General features: G+C 44.9%; 1 protein-coding gene, 1 long non-coding RNA gene and 1 other non-coding gene across 4 annotated transcripts; 2 read left to right on the forward strand and 1 right to left on the reverse strand.

Annotated features, from left to right (window-relative positions):
* Positions 1-702: 702 nt before the first annotated feature.
* On the forward strand, positions 703-3,461 carry LOC119337927 (AP2-like ethylene-responsive transcription factor AIL1). Its single transcript, XM_037610198.1, has 8 exons — positions 703-1,091; positions 1,195-1,277; positions 1,909-1,917; positions 2,002-2,096; positions 2,184-2,257; positions 2,334-2,384; positions 2,572-2,654; positions 2,775-3,461. The coding sequence occupies exons 1-8, from the start codon at positions 823-825 to the stop codon at positions 3,170-3,172; spliced, it is 1,062 nt and encodes a 353-aa protein (XP_037466095.1). The 5' UTR covers positions 703-822; the 3' UTR covers positions 3,173-3,461.
* A 10,938-nt stretch (positions 3,462-14,399) lies between these two features.
* Positions 14,400-17,236, reverse strand: LOC119340510. 2 transcript variants are annotated; one of them, XR_005164583.1, is made up of 2 exons: positions 16,052-17,236; positions 14,400-15,758 (listed from the first exon to the last, which is right to left on the reverse strand). It is a non-coding gene; the product is annotated as an uncharacterized LOC119340510 (long non-coding RNA). The 2 variants fall into 2 exon arrangements; XR_005164582.1 differs by having other exon boundaries at positions 14,400-15,806.
* LOC119340509 lies at positions 14,716-17,344 on the forward strand. Its single transcript, XR_005164581.1, has 4 exons — positions 14,716-14,809; positions 14,984-15,144; positions 16,494-16,576; positions 17,219-17,344. It is a non-coding gene; the product is annotated as an uncharacterized LOC119340509 (transcript).
* The last annotated feature ends 1,508 nt before the right edge of the window (positions 17,345-18,852 follow it).

Consider the following 18,852-nt stretch of genomic DNA (forward strand, 5'->3'; position numbering starts at 1 on the left):
ACATGCGATGGGTATTTGGTGGACACCTCAGTTTTCTTCCCGGTTGCAATGCACGGGCATATGTGCTATCATGAATAAAAGAAAATCTATATTTAAAAGAGACCGTAAAATTGGTGTTGATCCCTGATGGCTAATGGTGTACAAATAAAGGGGACTTGAATTGGGTTGAAGTTGGATTAAATCCGTCATGCAGCGATGGTGGGCTAGCAAAAGCAAAATTCATAACAATGTAGAGGAGGTGATGCTTCTAAATTCATAACACTGCAGTTCCTAAACTTATTTTAGCAGTTTTTGATCATTAGTGGTATCCGGACCATCGAGGACGTGAATGTTTGGGCTACACCTTCCAGGTTGCTATCATAGGATTGTGGCGATCTCATCATGGTTAAATTCTTACTCCAAATAAGGAGTTGTCAACCATTATCCGAAAACATACGGTGTATATACTGTAAACCGATGAGGCATTGTAGGAGACGAGGAGCGGCTCATAATTTCCACAATCCACATGCCCGAAAAGAAAAAAATTGATTAATTTCGGTGATAAACATTATGTTTTTTTCCCGTTGTAACGTACGAGCATTTTTGCTAATCTACTAAATGTGTATGCCGCGCAACGCACTGGCTTCGTAAACATGGGCCGATGAGAAGCCGGATGATTATTTAGCCTAGAGTAGAGGCAGCGAAGCGAATCGGGCGGAAACACAACGACGCAGTCACGCACCGGCTCTTTCCTCCACCCCTCGTAGGGCTAGCTAGCTAGGGTTTCTCCGCCCAAATCGTGTAATAATAACCCACTTGAAGATTCGCGCGAACGCTGCGGCGATGGCCACCACCGTCCAACCCCACTCCCCGGACCCAACAGCCATCACCACCACCCCTGCCCCTCCCCCTCCTCCTTCTCCACCTCGCCAGGAGAACCCGACCGCCGCGGGGGAAGGCGTAGAGATCGCGGCGCTCGATGAGCAGCCTGCCGCCGTCGCCGTCGCCGTCGCCGACAAGGGGAAGACGGCCCCCGGCGGCGGGAAGCTGGTGGCGGAGGCCATGCGCAAGTGTGCGGCGCCCCGGTCGTCGTGCTACCACGGCGTGACGAGGTGGGCAAGATAGGCAGGACGTTGTTACTGTTCATTGGTAGGGCTGGCTGTCCCTGTGTGCTGTTGACTCGATTGTTTGTGTTCGTGTGTATGCTGGGGACAGGCTCAAGTGGAGCGGCAAGTACGAGGCACACCTCTGGGACAACACCAGCCAGGTTGAGGGGCGCAAGCGCAAGGGCAAGCATGGTGCGTAGTTTTGCTGTCCACACTCTAGCCTGTTCATTCAATGATTTTCAGAGCCCAACGAAACTATCTATGGTTACTTGGAAATGCTGAGAGGGCACTGATCAGTTATCACTTGCACTCGAATGGAAACACTGGGATGGTTGCAGGATGCACATACTGTGTCTTCTAATTTACAAATCATAGTATGTGGCACCATAGTTCGAGTTACTAAAAGCGGACTAGGTCGTAATGCTAATATAGGATGATTGCTGCTCTGGATTAATGAATGTTTGTATGGGAATGCAGGAACAACATCTCTGTTGGATCAGTAAATTGTTTATTGATATTCCTTCTTACTATGACACCTTGAAACCCTTGGTTGATGTAGGATGATAAATTTTGTGCAAGCGTAACAGAGTACACCTTTTTTCTTTCATAATAATAAGAGGAGAAGGGTATTATCAAATGTCTCTATTAAGCTTTTCTCTTCTTTCTGTAGGGATTAGGCATTTGAGAATTCTAGTGCTTTTTGTTATAAAATGAAACATTCAATTGTGCACTTAGTATCTTCACTCTCCCTAACTGATTATTTTTCTTTGGATGTTCTGCATGGGATCGGTTTCTACCTTTGGCTGTCATTGTGGTTCTTCAGTGTACTTGGGTAACTTATACTGCCTGCCATCATAGAGTGAGTTTTGATTGAACATAAAAACAGATCAATTTAATCTTCATTTTGGCATTACAGGAAGCTATGTTACTGAAGAGAATGCTGCAAGGGCACATGACCTTGCAGCCCTGAAATATCGGGGCATAACTCAACCCACCAAACTAAACTTCAATGTATGAAGTGTTTGTTATTTTGTGTATTTTGAGGAACTGGCATCTTGTTATACAGGAAAATGGAATTAACTTCTAATTGTTCTCCAGATTTCTGATTATGCAAAAGAAATTGAGATCATGAAGAGCATGAATCAAGATGAATTTGTGGCCTACATAAGGAGGTCTGTTATGTAGTTGAATATTGCAGGTTTAAAACCTATGTTCTAGTTTTTCAAACTGTTCTTATGATTATTTCAGGCAGAGTAGTTGTTTCTCAAGAGGAACATCGTCATACAGGGGTGTAACAAGGTGCTATTCTGTACTTTCAGGAATATATATAAAGAATTATCTAGTCTGGTGAAATAAATTTGTAGGATTTTGATCCATCTTGTTTCCTTTTGCAACTGAAAATTTTCTGCTGTATTAATACTTAAGAATTCTTCATGTTCGGTTCTACAGCAAATTTTAACTTTATCCATTCACTTGGACTAAACAGACGAAAGGATGGTAAATGGCAAGCACGTATTGGTAGGATTGGTGAGAGTAGGGACACTAAAGACATCTATCTTGGGACCTTTGGTGAGTACAGATTTTAGTAACTGATGGCATTAACCTTGTGTTGAAAACTATTTTGAGTGAGAGAATCACTGTGAGTTGAAACTTATTGCGAATGAATAAGGAATTGTGCTTGTTTGGCAGAAACTGAAGTGGAGGCAGCTGAAGCGTATGACCTAGCAGCAATTCAGCTCCGTGGTGTGCATGCTGTGACCAACTTTGATATCAGCAACTACTCCGAAGAAGGTTTGAAGAAACTAGAAGGCTCATCCGAGGTAGTGAACCTGGAGGACCAATCAGAAGTCACTAAGTTAGCTGTGACCAACTTGGATATTAGCAAACACTGCGAAGATGGTTTAAAGAAACTAGATGGCGCCTCCCAGGTAGTGAACCTGGAGAGCCAATCAGAAGTCACCAAGTTATCTGTGACTAACTTTGATATTAGCAACTGCTGTGAAGATGGTTTGAAGAAACTAGAAGGCTCATCCGAGGTAGCGAACCTGGAGGACCAATCAGAAGTCACAAAGTTAGCTGGACAATAGATATTAGAATAGCAACATGTAAATTATTTATTTCTTCCTTTTTATCTATTCTCTGATTGTCAATCTATCCACCTTTTTCCTTTCTTGATTGATGATGAGAGTGTCTTTTCTTCGTCCACCTTTCCTGAAACTTTTTTTTCCCAAGGAATTTCCCTTCGCTGGTTGCCAACTCTATTATTTACCAGCTCCAGAGTAGGATTGTGTGATGCTGTACTCTGTATTCTCATGTACACTGATTACAAACCATTGATAGTATTTGTAGACATTACATCACAAAGGAAGTTCATTCTTCTATTTTTGTATATTTGTTTTCATCCTCCTAACTCCAGTTTTGAATGCTGGTTTGTTCCACTGTCATCATTAACAGAATACTCCGATATAGTGCATGATAGAAAAATTCACTCTTTGCGCTTCAAATGGGACAACAGATATTACATCCTGACGGTGGTTCTGAATAACAGGACAGGTTTGATGTTGCTCCCAGATTTACCAATATTCGATTACATCGCCAAGAATCTGTCCTAGAAACAATTCACCATTTACAACAATCTATTTCATACAGGAGCATTAGATGCTACACATCGTTGTTAAGAATTCGTTTAATCTTCAGAGAACGAAGTTGACACTCTTCAGAGAACGAAATTGACACGGGTTGCATCGGTACAGACTCTAAGCTCTCAGAATTACTGGGCTATGGTGGTTCATCGAGGCTTTGGATGACGTTGGTGGGCCCAGTTGTAAGTTCTCGATTGGCATCGATGGCCCGCTATAGTCGGTTCATCGAGGCTTTGGATGAACCGACTATGGTGGTTCATTGAGGCTTTGGATGAACCGGCTATGGTGGTTCATCGAGGCTTTGGATGCCGCTGGTTCATCGAGGCTTTGGATGACGCTGGGCTCTCCATGAAGGGGTCGGAGAGGCTGGCGAAGCAGCGGCGGCGACGTAATCCACGACGAACGACGGCAACAGGAGTTGAGGAAGGAGGACGATGGCGACGGCTTCGGGGCGAATCTGGCCGATTCGTTGCATGAGGAAGTAGATCTCATGGTTGTAGAGCTCCTGGACATGGTGGTTACTCTCGAGGAGGCTGGTGGCTGCGTCGGCGAGAGGTTGTGCACTGGACGCCGACGGCGGCTACACAGGTGCGTGCGTGCGTTGTTTTTTTTTTAGCAAAAGGTCGCCTACAAATTTAGGTCGCTCATGTCTTGCTCCATGGCTAGCCTTGCTAGTTGTGCCTGCTTCTGGCCGTGCAAGTATGTGATCGTGGCTAGCCGTGTGTCAGGATCCAGAGCCTGATCGGTGCAATTTAACTCTCAAACAACGAATTTAGAGACAGAACAGAGAGCTTCGAGCTAGGGTTCTTGAGGAGAATTGGGGAAATTTAGGTACAGCACGCCACTGGAGGCTAGGGTTTACACCCAATTCACAAAGTCATGCCCTCTCACACGCAGGGTGGCTGGCTTTATAGCCATTACAAGTTGGAAAAAGATGAAAGAAAAGGAAAACAGAGCACATGCTTTTGTCGGAGCCGCTACAGCTAAGCACTATCATTATCAGCCCTTGGATGGAAGATCGACGAAGGAGAGCTGCCCACTTGATTGAACCGTTATCTTTGCTCCAGAGCCACACGATGAAAGATCTACGGCTGCGGTGACTTCCGGCACGCGAGAACAGGGGAATGATAAGAACAGAGCTTGACAATACCCCCCAACTGAGACTGAGCTTGTCCTCAAGCTCTGAAAGATGGAAAAACCTTCTGGATGAACGCAGAGTCTTCCCAAGTAGCTTCCTCCACGGGCATATTGGTCCACTTGACTAACCACCTGACGACAGGAATACTGATGTTTCCTTGTTTTCTTGGAACAAGTGTTCTTTCCAGCATTGCTTCAGGATCCACTTTGATAATGCCATCAGGGCCAACCAGTGGTAGCATAGGGGAAGGGATGACTGCTGGCCCAATGTGTTTCTTCAGTTGGCTGACATGAAATGTGTCATGCAGCTGGCAGCCCTCTGGTAACAGTAATTTGTAGGCATGGTTTCCAACTTTCTCCATTACTCTGAATGGGCCATAAAATTTAGAATGCAGCTTCATGTGCCTATGCAAACTGAGAGAAGTGTGCCTGTAGGGTTGCAACTTCAAATAGACCCATGTCCCCCACTACAAATTCTCTTTCCTCTCTCTTCTTATCAGCAAAGAATTTCATTCTAGACTGTGCTTTAAGCAGATTTTTCTTGATTACTTCCAGTGCCAATTCTCTGTTATGTAACAGATCCCCATTATCAACACAAATGGCATCTGGCAGAGCTGATTCAACAATCATAGGGGGAGGAAAACCATATAGAGCTTGAAAGTGTGTCATTTTTAATGATGTGTGGAAGGAAGTGTTGTACCACCACTCAGCAAGTGCCAACCACCCATGCCACTTCCTTGGTTGCTGGAAACACATACATCTCAAGTACTTCTCCAAACACTGATTAACTCTCTCTGTTTGACCATCAGTTTGAGGGTGGTAACTGGTGCTCAAGTGTAACTTGATCTTTAATGACTTGAACAGTTGCTGCCACAGATGACTAGTAAAAATTCTGTCTCTGTCAGTGACAATCACTAATGGCATCCCAAGTAACCCGAACACATTATCAAAAAATGCTCTTGCAACAAATTGCACTGTAATGGGATGTTTCATAGCAACAAAATGAGAATATTTGGTGAATCTGTCAACCACTACCAAAATTAAGTTCTTGTGTTCAGATGTAGGTAACCCCTCCACAAAATCCGTGCTTACATGTGCCCAAGCAAAATCAGGCACAGGAAGTGGCTCCAGCAATCCAGGGTAAGGAGTGTGCTCAGCTTTGTTCAACTGGCAAACAGGACACTGCTTGACAAACTGCACTTCATCTTGCTTTAAACCCTGCCGGTGAAATATTAATTTCACTCTCTGATAAGTAGCTCTTTCCCCAGAATGGCCACCCAACTCTGAACTATGGAATGTTTGGAGGATTTCCTGTCTTAGGTTAGTAGCAGATCCCACCACAATCTTGTTATGAAATCTCAAAATGCCATTCTTGAATGAATAAGCAGTGCTATTAGATTTATCCACAATACACTCAGCTATGAGCTCTTTGATCTTACTATCCTGATGATAGCTTCCTATGACTTCCTTGACCCAAACAGGATAAGCAGCGGTTGCAGTTAATGCATGCACCATGTGTTTTACTCTGGATAATGCATCAGCCACCTAGTTCTCCTTCCCTTTTTTGTACTCAATTGTAAAGTTATATCCCAGTAACTTCAATAGCAGTTTATGTTGAATGCCCTCTATAATTTTCTGTTCCTGAATATACTTCAGACTTTCTTGATCAGTTCTGATCACTAAAGAAGTAGCTAAGAAATAATGCTTCCACTTTTTAACAGCTTCAATTATGGCCAAGGCTTCCTTGTCATAAGTGCTCATTGCAGCTGCTTTGGGGCCAATGCTCTTACTGAAATAAGATATAGGTTTTCCCTCTTGCATCAACACAGCTCCCAATCCATACCCACATGCATCAGTTTCCAAAATGAAAGGTTTGGAGAAATCAGGCAATGCTAGCACAGGGGTGTTGGTAAGCTTGTTTCTCAATGTCACAAATGCTTCTTGTTGTTCCTCTTTCCAGGAAAAACCCTCCTTCTTTAAGCAATCAAATAGTGGTCTACAAATTACTCCATATCTTTGGGTAAATCTTCTGTAATATCCACTTAGCCCCAAAAAGCTTCTTAGTTCAGTTACAGTAGTAGGAGCTGGTCAATATCTAATGGATTGTATCTTAGATGGGTCAGTAGAGACTCCCTCTGCATTAATAACATGACCCAAATATTCAATCTCCTGCTGTCCAAAAGAGCACTTTTCCATTTTTGCATATAGTTTGTTTGTTTGCAATATATCAAACACCTGCTTTAAGTGGTCCTTGTGCTCTTCCAGAGAGAAACTGAACACCAAGATATCATGAAAGAAAACCACAACAAACTTGAGATGGCCAAACAACAAGTTCATCAATGCCTGGAATGATGGAGGGCCATTAGTTAGTCCAAAGGACATAACTAGAAATTCAAACAGTCCCATGTGGGTAGTGAATGCAGTTTTTGGTATATCCTCTTCTACCATCCTGATTTGGTGATATCCATTTCTGAGATCAATTTTGGAGAAAATTTTTGCTCCTTTGAGTTGATCCAAGAGGTCCTCAATCACAGGAATGGGATATTTATTTTTTATAGTTATAGCATCCAATTTTCTGTAATCAGTGCATAACCTCCAAGAACCATCTTTTTTCTTGACCAGTAGCACAGGAGAAGAGAAAGGGCTTGTGCTAGGTCTGATGATCCCATTTTCAGCAGCTCCTTAATGATTTTCTCCAAAATTTCCTTCTGATGGTGAGGAATTCTGTAAGGTCTTTGGTTAACCACCTTTGCTCCTTCAACTAAGGGAATTATGTGATCACAAGGCCTACTTGTGGCAGTTCAGTTGGCTCTTGAAACAGCTGTTCATACTGGTCCAACAGTGGCTGCAATTCTGTAGGAATTCCTGGACTAGTTGCTATGAATTTAGTACCAGAAGTTGTGAACAAGAAAAATCCACAGACAGCTTGTTCCAACAGTTTTTCAGTATTGTCCTTGTCCTTAGGTACAGGAGCCAGGGGAACAGTCTCATCCACAAATGTGATAAACTGGCCAGAGCTGTCAGAAATTTTCATTTCCATTTTAATAAAGTCCATTTGTATTGGACTATATTTCCTGAGCCAATCAACTCCCAAAATCATGTCATACCCCTTCAGTTTCAATACTTTGAAGTTGTCAGTAAAATGATGGCCTTGTATTTCATAAGGGCAATTTGTTACTTGAAATTCAGTCCATAGTACTCCCCCACTAGCAACCACCACCTTTATTTTGGATGTAGGGCTTGCAGTGACAGGTAACTTGCTTGCCATTTCAGGAGAAATGAAAGTAGAAGTGCTACCACTATCTACCAGTGCTGTGGCAACAGTGTTTCCTACTTTTATAGTCAATATAAAAGTATTTTTGGTTGATCCTATGCCCATAGCAGCATGCATAGATACTCTCAACACTGTTTCATTAGATAATTGCTCCTGTGTTTCCAAATCAGGGTCATCAAAGTCTGTGACAAAGATTATTTCAGGGTTTTCAACTTCCTGGGCTTGTAATGCCTGGATCTGAGCTCTCTGGCTCATTTTGCAGACCTGCCTGTGACCTGGCACCCATGGCTCTCTACACTTGTAGCACACTTGGTTTTTCTTTGCCTGCTGAATAACAATGTTTTTGTTTGGTGCGGCAGTAGGTACATGGGTTTTGGACTGGTCAAATATTACTTGTCTTCTAGGTTGAGGAATATATGGTTTGGTTTGCACTACTGTAGTTGGTATTTGAGCCTTTTCTATCCTCCTAGCATACCACACTGTAGTTTGCATATCCTTAGGACTTAAGCACTCCACATGGCTCTTAATATACGGGTTAAGCCCAACCACAAAACTAGCAACATAATAATCATCAGGGATCCCAGGGTTTTCCCTTCTCATGATATTCATTAGTTGCTCAAACTGCTCCACATATGCAGTAACTGTAGTAGATTGTTGTGCTGCATGGAAGGAACTGACTATATCACAAACAGAATCCACAGAAAATCCACAGAAATGTAAGAGCAAAATTTGTGCCATGGAACATTGCTAGGAGCATATCCTGTTCCTCTCCACCACTGCACAGCAGGCCCTTTGAGGTAAGAAACGGCCATTTCAGTTCTGTGTTCAATAGGTGTTCTTGCTGCTGCAAAATACTGCTCTAAATTTTGAATCCAAGATTCTGGGTCTTGTCCTTCAAACTCAGAGATATTTAATTTTGCTGGCTTCACTGTTAGCACATTCCTTCTTCCATCAACATGGGTATTGGGTCCTCTTCTATATTGTGGATCCATGACCTCTTCTTCCTGTCTTTCCTCCAGTTGAACCCCCATGTGTGATGCTATTTCTTTACCTTGACCAAAATTTGGATGTCTGTAAGGTACTTTCAGAGTCCCATCCAAATTGAGTTCTTTTCCTGTGCTATCTCGCAGAGTAGCACTTCCAACTGGCAAAGGGGCTCCTTTCTATGGCATTGTTACTGACGGAGGAGTTGGAGCTTGCAGCTGTTTGGGTCTTCCAGGAGCTATTTGGGGAGAGTGATTGTGGTTGTACCTCACTTGGACACTGCCCTGGCCTTCCTCTCTTTCATCTGCAGGAACTGCTTCCGGATCCAACAGTAACCGCCTGAAATTTTCCTGGATTTTGTCAAAATTCTTTTGCATCGTGGCAAAATTTCCGTTCACTGTCGCCTGGAACTGCTGAAACTCTTTGCGATCTTCTTCTCTGCCGTGCTGCAGCGTCTTGATGTCCAACTCCAGTGACTCAAGCTGCAACTCAGCAGTTGAGCCCGACTCGTCCGGACATGTCATCTTGTCTGCTTCAGCAAGTCTCACCAGTGCTTGGGAGGGAGGGAATTCCTCGTCGCCGCCGCCTACGCCGCCGCCTGCGCCCGCCTCCGATGGTACACGGTAAGATCGCAGGAGCTGGGGTTTTACCACCAGAGAATTACTCTCCGTCAACCAGGCTGCAATTCCGACTGCACCCGAACTCTGCCACTCCGGCCGCCTCCTGAATACACCGCCGCCTGACTCGAATGCGAAGAGGGATTTTACGGTCGACGACCAACCCCAACACTGCTCAAATCAAAATCGCCTCCGAGGAAAGAGTGGCTCTCATACCAATTGTCAGGATCCAGAGCCTTATCGGTGCAATTTAACTCTGAAACAACGAATTTAGAGACAGAACAGAGAGCTTCGAGCTAGGGTTCTTGTGGAGAATTGGGGAAATTTAGGTACAGCACGCCACTGGCGGCTAGGGTTTACACCCAATTCACAAAGTCATGCCCTCTCACACGCAGGCTGGTTGGCTTTATAGCCATTACAAGTTGGAAAAAGGTGAAAGAAAAGGAAAACAGAGCACATGCTCTTGTCGAAGCCGCTACAGCAAAGCACTATCACTATCAGCCCTTGGATGGCAGATCGACGAAGGAGAGCTTCCCACTTGATTGAACCGTTATCTTTGCTCCAGAGCCACACGATGAAAGATCTACGGTTGCGGTGACTTCCGGCACGCTGGAATAGGGGAATGATAAGAACAGAGCCTGACACCATACGCTGCTACTGCCGGCCGTGCACGGTGCACTGCAACTGCTTGTTCGAGAGATGGAACAGCAGGACATCGTGCTCTGCCTCCTGATGCTCTCGCGCGACACCACCGATGACCCAGGCTGAGGCGCAGCTCGATGCACTGGAAGGGGTGGAAAGGAGAGCTCAGGTGAGTGGCTGGTGGAGTAGTGGCGACGGTGGGCAGCGCTCGCCGCTAGGATGGGAGAGGGAGACGTCACAGTCATCGCTGGGAGCCTCGGTTAAAAACAAGACCGGACCTTACGTGTTACCGGGCCAAAATTCAGAGCTCCGACCGCCCATTTTTTCTACCGGGCCTGGACCATATGGTCCTGGTCCTTAACGGACCATGAGGGGGCAAGAAAGCCCGCTCGGCACGTCCAGCCCGACCCATCACATCGCCATCTCTGCCTCCTTGATTTTGAAACTCGTAGAATTCGAATGGAGAGACAGCGGAATGGATTTGGCCAACCTCCTCACGTTGGGGAGTTCAACAAATGGTTCTAATGGTGGGCTGGAATAAATTTTCAAACCTTGCATCTCTCTTGGCCAATTAATTTCTTCTGTTGGCGAACTGATTGGGATTCATGGGAAATTACCAAAGCTTGCATTATTCAGAGTGCTTTTCATTTGTTGCTTTAGGAGGATGTATTCAGTTGTTTCATATTGTCTTGGATACTCAAAATGGAACTAAAATTTTATTGATTTGACTCAGATAGCTCGGAAGGTGGATTAGCTGGTGGAGGAACCAAGAAGAAGCTATAGGCCGCAAGAACTTCATGCGGACCATGATCTCCTTCATGTTGGCAAGGTCAGCTGTGGCGCCTTCGATAGGCCGTGGAACCACAAGCCATATCAGGTTATTTTCACTACTTTCTGTTACTCAAAATTTGTGTTGTCTTTTCTGTCCATGGTCAACCTAATGCAAAACTGATCGAAGAGGCGTTGGAGTACTAGGTTTGTATTGGTTCTTCCACACCTCATTTTTGACGACTGGTGCACACATATAAAAGATGAATAATAGGAAATTGTTGTTTGATATTTATCAAACAAGGCTGTCACTAGCTACAACTATTTTTATTGATTTCCTCATATTGCGTTCTAATATACTTTTTGTTAATTGTGTGAAGATGGATCACACACTCAGTTGTTAGGATAGGGTGTTGTGAATGATTCCTAAAAAGAGGTGCAGATGATTGAATTTTGGTCGCTCCTTCTTAGGCTTTGAAGGCCCATCTCCTCCTATTGGAGTTCATGTGCAATAGTTTATATACTAGTGGATCCGTTGTGCCAAATGGCGCAGAGACCCATTGGATCCATATACATATTGAAAAGAAACCCATAATTCAGATAATTTAGTTATGTGCAAGCCCATATGATAACAAAATGAACACCCTTTAATTAAAAAAAAAGAATGAGAGTTCTCAGGTGCTCCCGCTGGCAAGGGTCGGGATCCACCGCGCCTCCATGATCCAAGGACCATAGGAGATGAGGCGGACCGACGGCGGCACCGGCGAGAGGCAGAGAAACCCTAGATGAGAGTTCTCAGGTGCTCCATAAATTTTAACGTTTACAGACCACAAGATGACATGCATGATTATGAAACATAAATATGTTTGATTTTTTTTGATAATTTTTTTTGATATTTGTGTATAAACTTTTAAAATAATCAAATGTAACAAAGTCCTGCTGATAAAAAGATCGCACCCACGCAGGTGAATGGGAGACGCCCGATAAAAGATAATGGGTTTTTTATAGAAGAAAAAAGAGTGGATTCTTTTAAATTTAAAATGATAAAAAAAAAGGTTTGGGTCCAGCCGTCCAAGTCCAGGTAGGAATCCATTCCAACCACCTCAACAAACTTTAAAGGAAAAAAGAATCGGACACTAAGAAAAGTCAGTCATCCTCCTCACATCTCCCCTGTTCGAGTTAATTGCACGTTGGTACTACACTTGCTCACCTACTCACGAATCAGTGCCACCTACTCGTGCATGTCGCAGTTCAGTACCAATTCAGGGCCTAAGTGATGCAAAACGGTCTAAGCTGCGTATAAAGACGTATTGACGACGTATCTGACCGCTAGGACCCGCGTGCCAGGAGCCAACTTGGCATATTTTTTTGCAGAAAACACCTTTGTTTTTAATTAAATCACTCCCAGCCGCCTCACCTGTGCCCCACCGCCTCTACCTCGCCGGGCTTGCTCGCCGGAGCCCCGTTGCCGGGCGCCGGAGCCCAGTCGCTGGCTCGTCGGAGCAGCGGCTGGCTCGCCAGAGCACGGTGCCCCTCTCCCATCCCCTTCATTTCCTCTCCTGTTCGCTGGCTCGCCGGGGCGGTGGTGGTCGGCGACGCTGGTGGGTTTGCACAGATGGGTGATGGTGGCGGTGTGGGCGACGAGGGCTGAGGGCGGCGTGGTCGCCGGTGGCCAAACGGGAACAGCCGCTGGAGTCAAACCCCGCTGCCCGTGTGGTTCGTCCACGAATCCCAGATCCGATATTCCGATCGAGCTAGAAGATGCAGCTTCGCATGGGCTGCAGGACGGCCCAACCGCGGCCCAGGACCACACACATATATTCCTAAAAAAGGATAATTCTTATCAGCTTTTTTTGTAATTATATGTTAGTACTATTTAGTGACAAGCACCACACTAGAACCCACGCACGGCAATATTTTATGTGGGTTAGTATTATTTAGTGCCAAGCATGAACTTTTTTCTAAAATTTATGTGGATTAAAAAAAGAATGTAAGAATATGTGTCTTCACTCAGGACCACATGCATGCACAATTATTATGCATCCTCATTGTAATTTTCAAATACACAGTTAAAAAAATTATATGCCCAACTCGGAGTTACTGCGTATATTTTTTGTATTTTTTAATGCACAGTTACTCGAAAAAATGATAACATGTACTAAAATTTATTGTGTTATCGTAATAAAATTTATAATGCATGATGAACATTTTAGAAAATACATTTACAACTTTTAAATACGCGTTCAACTTTTTCCAAAAATGTTCTGAACTTTTTTTTCAAATGCACAAACACTTTATTACCTTTCAGATTAATTATAAATTTTTTGAACATCAACCCAAAAACAAAGCGGAGACCAGCAGGTCTATTATTCAGACCTTGTGTATTCTTCAGACCGAACACAGTGTACGCAACGTATATTGAAAAAAATTATACACACATATATATAGATATCGTATATTATAAAATGTTCAACATATAAACAATAAAATTTCTGTAATACGAAATCATATATTTAAATAAGATCATTGTAAATTAACAAATTTTTAATATATATATTAAAAGATGTGGTGAACATTTTCTAATATACGATACGCTTTTATACGATGAACTTTTAATATATGATGCAATGAACATATTTTTAATTATACGACGTGATGAACATTTTTTTTAATGTCAGATAATATTTTTTATATTGTATAAAAATCGGAACTGCTCGGAGTTTAAAGACGTATACGAAAGAGTTGACGCATAGGCAAGCGAGCGAGCGCTGCGAACGACTCGGCGCGGATCGATTTCCGGCGGACGGGCGCGCAAATTTTTGTACTTCGTAAAAAAATCGAACGTTGCAAGGTATAAAAGGATTAGGCGTCCCTGTTAAAGCAGTAGTAGCAGGAGCAGCTCAGCGGCAGCCAGCTAACGCTTCCAACCGCACGGCGTGGGTTCGGAACGCGGCGGCAAGCGCGTATCGTCACTGTCGAGAAAAATATTTTTTGCGGCAAGACCTTTTTTTGACAAACAGAGGATATGTGCGTAATTAAATACAAGGTAAGGGTTCTATTTGTAAAAGAGCATGCCACATCAACCCTGACAGCGGGTCCCGGCGGTCAAATACACCGTCAATACGCATTTATACACAGTTCAGATTGTTTTGCATCACTTAGGCCCTGAGTTGGTACTGAACTGCGACATGCACAAGTAGTGATACTAATTCGTGAGTAGGTGAGCAAGTGTGGTACCAACGTGCAATTAACTCCCCCTGTTCCCCATTCTCCCATCGCTAGCTCCCTCCATAGTCGGCTGTCCGGCTGTCCCAGGTGAGGCCGCCCCTCCCCTTTGTCACCACAGCCTGCGCGAGCTTCGCAGGCACTGATCTTCCTCCCCTTCTTGTCGAATCCGGCCACGGATGTGGCCGAGGAGGCCCTCAAGCTCGGCATGCTCGCGCCAGCTCTAGGTGTCGTCGGAGGCGGACGTGGAGGCGCGGGACTAGCATGCCCCTCCTCTTTCCCGCTCCTTCTTCGAATCTGGGCGCCGAAGTGCTCGAGGAGGCGCTCGACTCGGCATGCTCGCCGGCGACGCCGGGCCCCCTCCCTCCTCTTGGTGCCCTCACTGTTGCTGCCATGAGCCTCTCCACCCTCTCCCGCGCGATGGTCCGGGTCCAGGTAAGTATCTCTCTAGCCCCGCCGCCTGCTCCTCCCCGTAAATTCGGTTTGTCACCAAGTGCATCGCCTCACTGAGAAATCATCACGAATGTCTCCTTTCAAGACTCTGCATAATTTGTTCTGTTATAGGGCTTTGTTAGATAAGCTGATTTAACTGAGTTTATTCTGCTCTAGATTGCTGCACCTTCTGGTTGTGAGTGGATCCAAGAGTTAACATGGTACAATATTCAGTCTCATGTGTTACTCAAGTACTAAAATGGAAGCAGAGAGAAACAAGCCCAGTGAGAGAGTGGATAACGGCAGAAACACTTCAACCAAATCCAGAGATATAGAAAGTATGTTCAGTAACTTCTCACTAAAGTAACTATGTTGTGACATCTCATATTCATAGCAGGTGGTTGCATGAAGTTCATGTAAAATATATGTAAATCGTGCTAGGCTCCCTACTTTCTAGCAAAAAATGGAAGAAAAAATACGCATTTAGCAAGCATGTGGATCAGAAATGCAACTTTCTAATATGCATAAAACTTCCGAGTTCACTCATAAAAATTAATGGATCACCAGAAATCACTGGAAAGTAGCATTCATAGTGATTATCTCTTTTCTCAAGGATTTCTGCACACCTCTCCCAGGTTACACTTCCTTACTGATGGTTTGTTCTTGACTAAAGTTGGATGTTAAATCCATTTTAGATATAGAAAAGAGACACTCCTACTCAATCCCCCTCAAACAAACCTATAGCTAGGCTAGAGTTTGAACAATTGTACAGCCAACACAGACATAATGCCTAGAATAAAGATATAGATCAAGAAATCAATGAAGGGTGGTCTCACTGTCCATGGCTAAGCAAGCCAGTTAGAGAAAGGTGATGTCGACGCTGAAACTCGAAGCCACGACACGGTGTACGCGGTTAGTTTTCCATCGGGCTTGCAGGTCTGCCTCGAGCAAGCTACCGCGAGCGAAAGAGAATCATCCATTAACCAAAGGACACTTGTAACTGAAAAAAGGTAGAGAAACTATTTGCAAGAAGGAATGAGACTAGTGATGAATTAGCACATTCATCATTTCAACAAGCAATTTTACACTCAAACATAATAACCAAAGCCAAGCATACTGCCACAGTCACCAAGGACAAAAGTAAAACAAGACACATATTACTAAAATGTACTTATATAAGGCACCATATGAAAAGAACATACATATGTGTCGCGTGTTTATAGAAGGCACCTAAAGAACAATTACCTCAACAACTCAGCTTTGCTTATAGAAGGCATAATCGGGTCGCGTGTTCCCTTGAATCTCGCTGACCATATGATGATCATCTGAAAATGATCGAACATTTCTCCTGAAAACAGCTGAACACAGATGTATTTTAAGACGAGGAAGCTATTTGTTAGTTGGGCCTAGTCCCAGAGTTCTTAAACCACGGAAAGGAACATATCACCATTTTTTAGTCTCTTTGTGGGCTGTTCAAAATAGAGAAGAATACAAACTTTCTTAAAAGCACACATGTTCAGAACCAAGTGTCGGTGAAATAAAGCTCAACATTCAGTATGCATATGCAGGAGCTCATCAATCAGGCGACCTAAATTTCTCCCCAACTTATCTCTTCTTGTTCAGTACAGAATTTCAGGTTTCCCGTGGTTCTGTTGCCAAGGCTTGATCTTTATTTTGTGTTTTGCAGATGATTGGAGCTGATGCCGATCCTATCGAGATCCGAGTGCCGAGAACGAGAGCCTCCTCCATCTTCCCCTCCTCACCAAGGAGGTCAGATCGATCTAGGATCTTTTCCCCTAATTTTGAGGCTTGCAAATTCAAAGATGATTAATATTTACTTTTCCAAAACTTATGGTATTCAAGTTCACAGAAGAAACCAAATTACCCGTGCAGTAACTTATTCATATGCCTATGCAGCTCCACAACTAACTTTAACTTTAAACTTTAAACTTCTCGATCTCTTTTGTTCTATCCAACAGAAGACGAAATGATACATTTGTGCATCTTTCGCAACATTAAAGAATTATATGAGTTATGCTTTTTGAGCCATAGCTAAATCAGAGCGAACCTGAACATACCCAGCAAATGTTTTAGAAGACTTTAATTGCTGGGACATCAGAGGATAGAAACACACACGCATGCTTACATTCATGAACATAACTATTTGTAGCAATTCCCATCAAAACTGCAAATGAGAAGATAAATTCAGAAAACTCTTACATTTGTGAATATAACTATTCACGGGTCAACCATATAGAAAGAAAAAGGGACTTTCTTTTCATCTAAATGTACAATCTGGACGTGCCAGCCAGAGGAAGATGCAAAGGTTGCATGAACCAACCGGACATGCCAAAATAGTAACCCCTCTTCCGGTGAACATACCTGAAACATGACATCTTCCATTTCCTCCAGAACTGCTACTTCCCTGTTCGAGGAGCTCTCTATATCAGCCACTGACCTCCTCATCTTCATGGTGCTCACCTCAGCCTGCAATTTCAGCTGACAGATAGGTGCAGGAAGAAGAAACAAATGCAAGAACATAAATAGGGAAAAATAAAGCCAAGGTGTCTTGATGCCTTAACGAGCATGCGACCTCGGCAGGAGAAGAGAGGAGGGACCTGGGCAGCAGCGGCGGCGGCAGCAGAGGACGGTTGATGCAGCGCGATACCTTATCCAGGAGGCGGCCATCCAGCATGGTAGATGGGGGAGGCATGGCCGCGTGGTCTAGCAGAGATGCCTCGTGTAGATGAAGACGATAAAGCGGCGCTGGCAGAGCATGGGGCAGCCGCGTCTCGGCCACCGTGCGGCACGGCGAGGCATGCCGCCTAGCGCGGCTGATGTTGCCATCCTCCCATCAACGAAGAACATGAGACGTCCCCCGGTATCTAAGCACCAGCGGTGTGGTTATCTTCGTCGGAGCGGCATCAGAAACCGAGAGGAGGCGGCGGAAGCAGTAGTAGGCAAGGGAGATTGGAGAGAGCCAGAGAGAGAAAGAGAAACTGGAAGCTTCCAGGGCTCGCGAGATATTTTGCCGGAACTACTATGCAGCCGATGCTCATTGCACGATCAGTGAACGATGCTTGGATCCAGCGGATGTGCTCCATCTTGTCCCATGCATGCACGGTTGGATCAATAGGATCGTCCAAAGTTCGGCTGCACCCTGTCGTGTGTATAGCAGCGCCGATCTTTGTCTTTGTAAACAAACCAACGCACGCACGATCCTCTCCAACTGACCGCCCCGGTTGCCGTGACCCCCTTCCTCCGCCCTCTCTCCCCCACCCCCAGCCCCACCCATGACACATCCGGAGGAGATGGTGAAGAAAGAGAGGGAGGAAGAGTGATGCGGAGCATCCTACGGTCATCACCATGTCAAGAGTCCGTTTGGAAAGTGACACGTGCGACCTCTACTTCTCATACAAAAAGGTGAATCTTCTCCTTTACACGTGCTCACTTGACCCCTTCGAGGATGGTATACTACTTGACACTTCTCCCGTGTGCATGCATAGGTATTGTCGGAGCTTCACGAATATCGAGAAGGAGTGCAAGCGCCAAGGAACAACTACACCATCCGCGAGGGAAGCCTGGAAGCGACGATGGAAGAAGACGGAGCTGCTGAAGCTACAGCGGCCGGACATCCGGGCCAGAGGCCGGACATCCGGCGCCTGTGCAGCCTCCGAGGAGCTGCACCAACAAGACGGCCGAAGCATCAGCGGCCGGACATCCGGCCCGTGTGCCCGGACATCTGGCGCCTCAGCAACCCCCGAAAATCCGACACTCTCCACCGGAAATCCGGCGCCCCTATCCAGAGAGCACCATGACCAACCTCGCCAGCCCGGACATCCGGCAACCCGCGAACGGCCGGACATCCGGCACCCAGCCGGACATCCGGCGCCTGCCTGCGCGTATGGACAGGGCCCAAGGCCCATGTATCCCTTTCCCACTTACCCCTTCGTGGCTAAGACCATATATACTCCATCTCCTTCCTTTAGTTAGGGTTAGCAAATATGATAGCTCATTCTTAGGTGAGCTTTGCTCCTACCTTTACT

Source organism: Triticum dicoccoides, chromosome 7B (genome assembly GCF_002162155.2).
Source record: "Triticum dicoccoides isolate Atlit2015 ecotype Zavitan chromosome 7B, WEW_v2.0, whole genome shotgun sequence".
Classification (NCBI taxonomy): Eukaryota; Viridiplantae; Streptophyta; class Magnoliopsida; order Poales; family Poaceae; genus Triticum; species Triticum dicoccoides.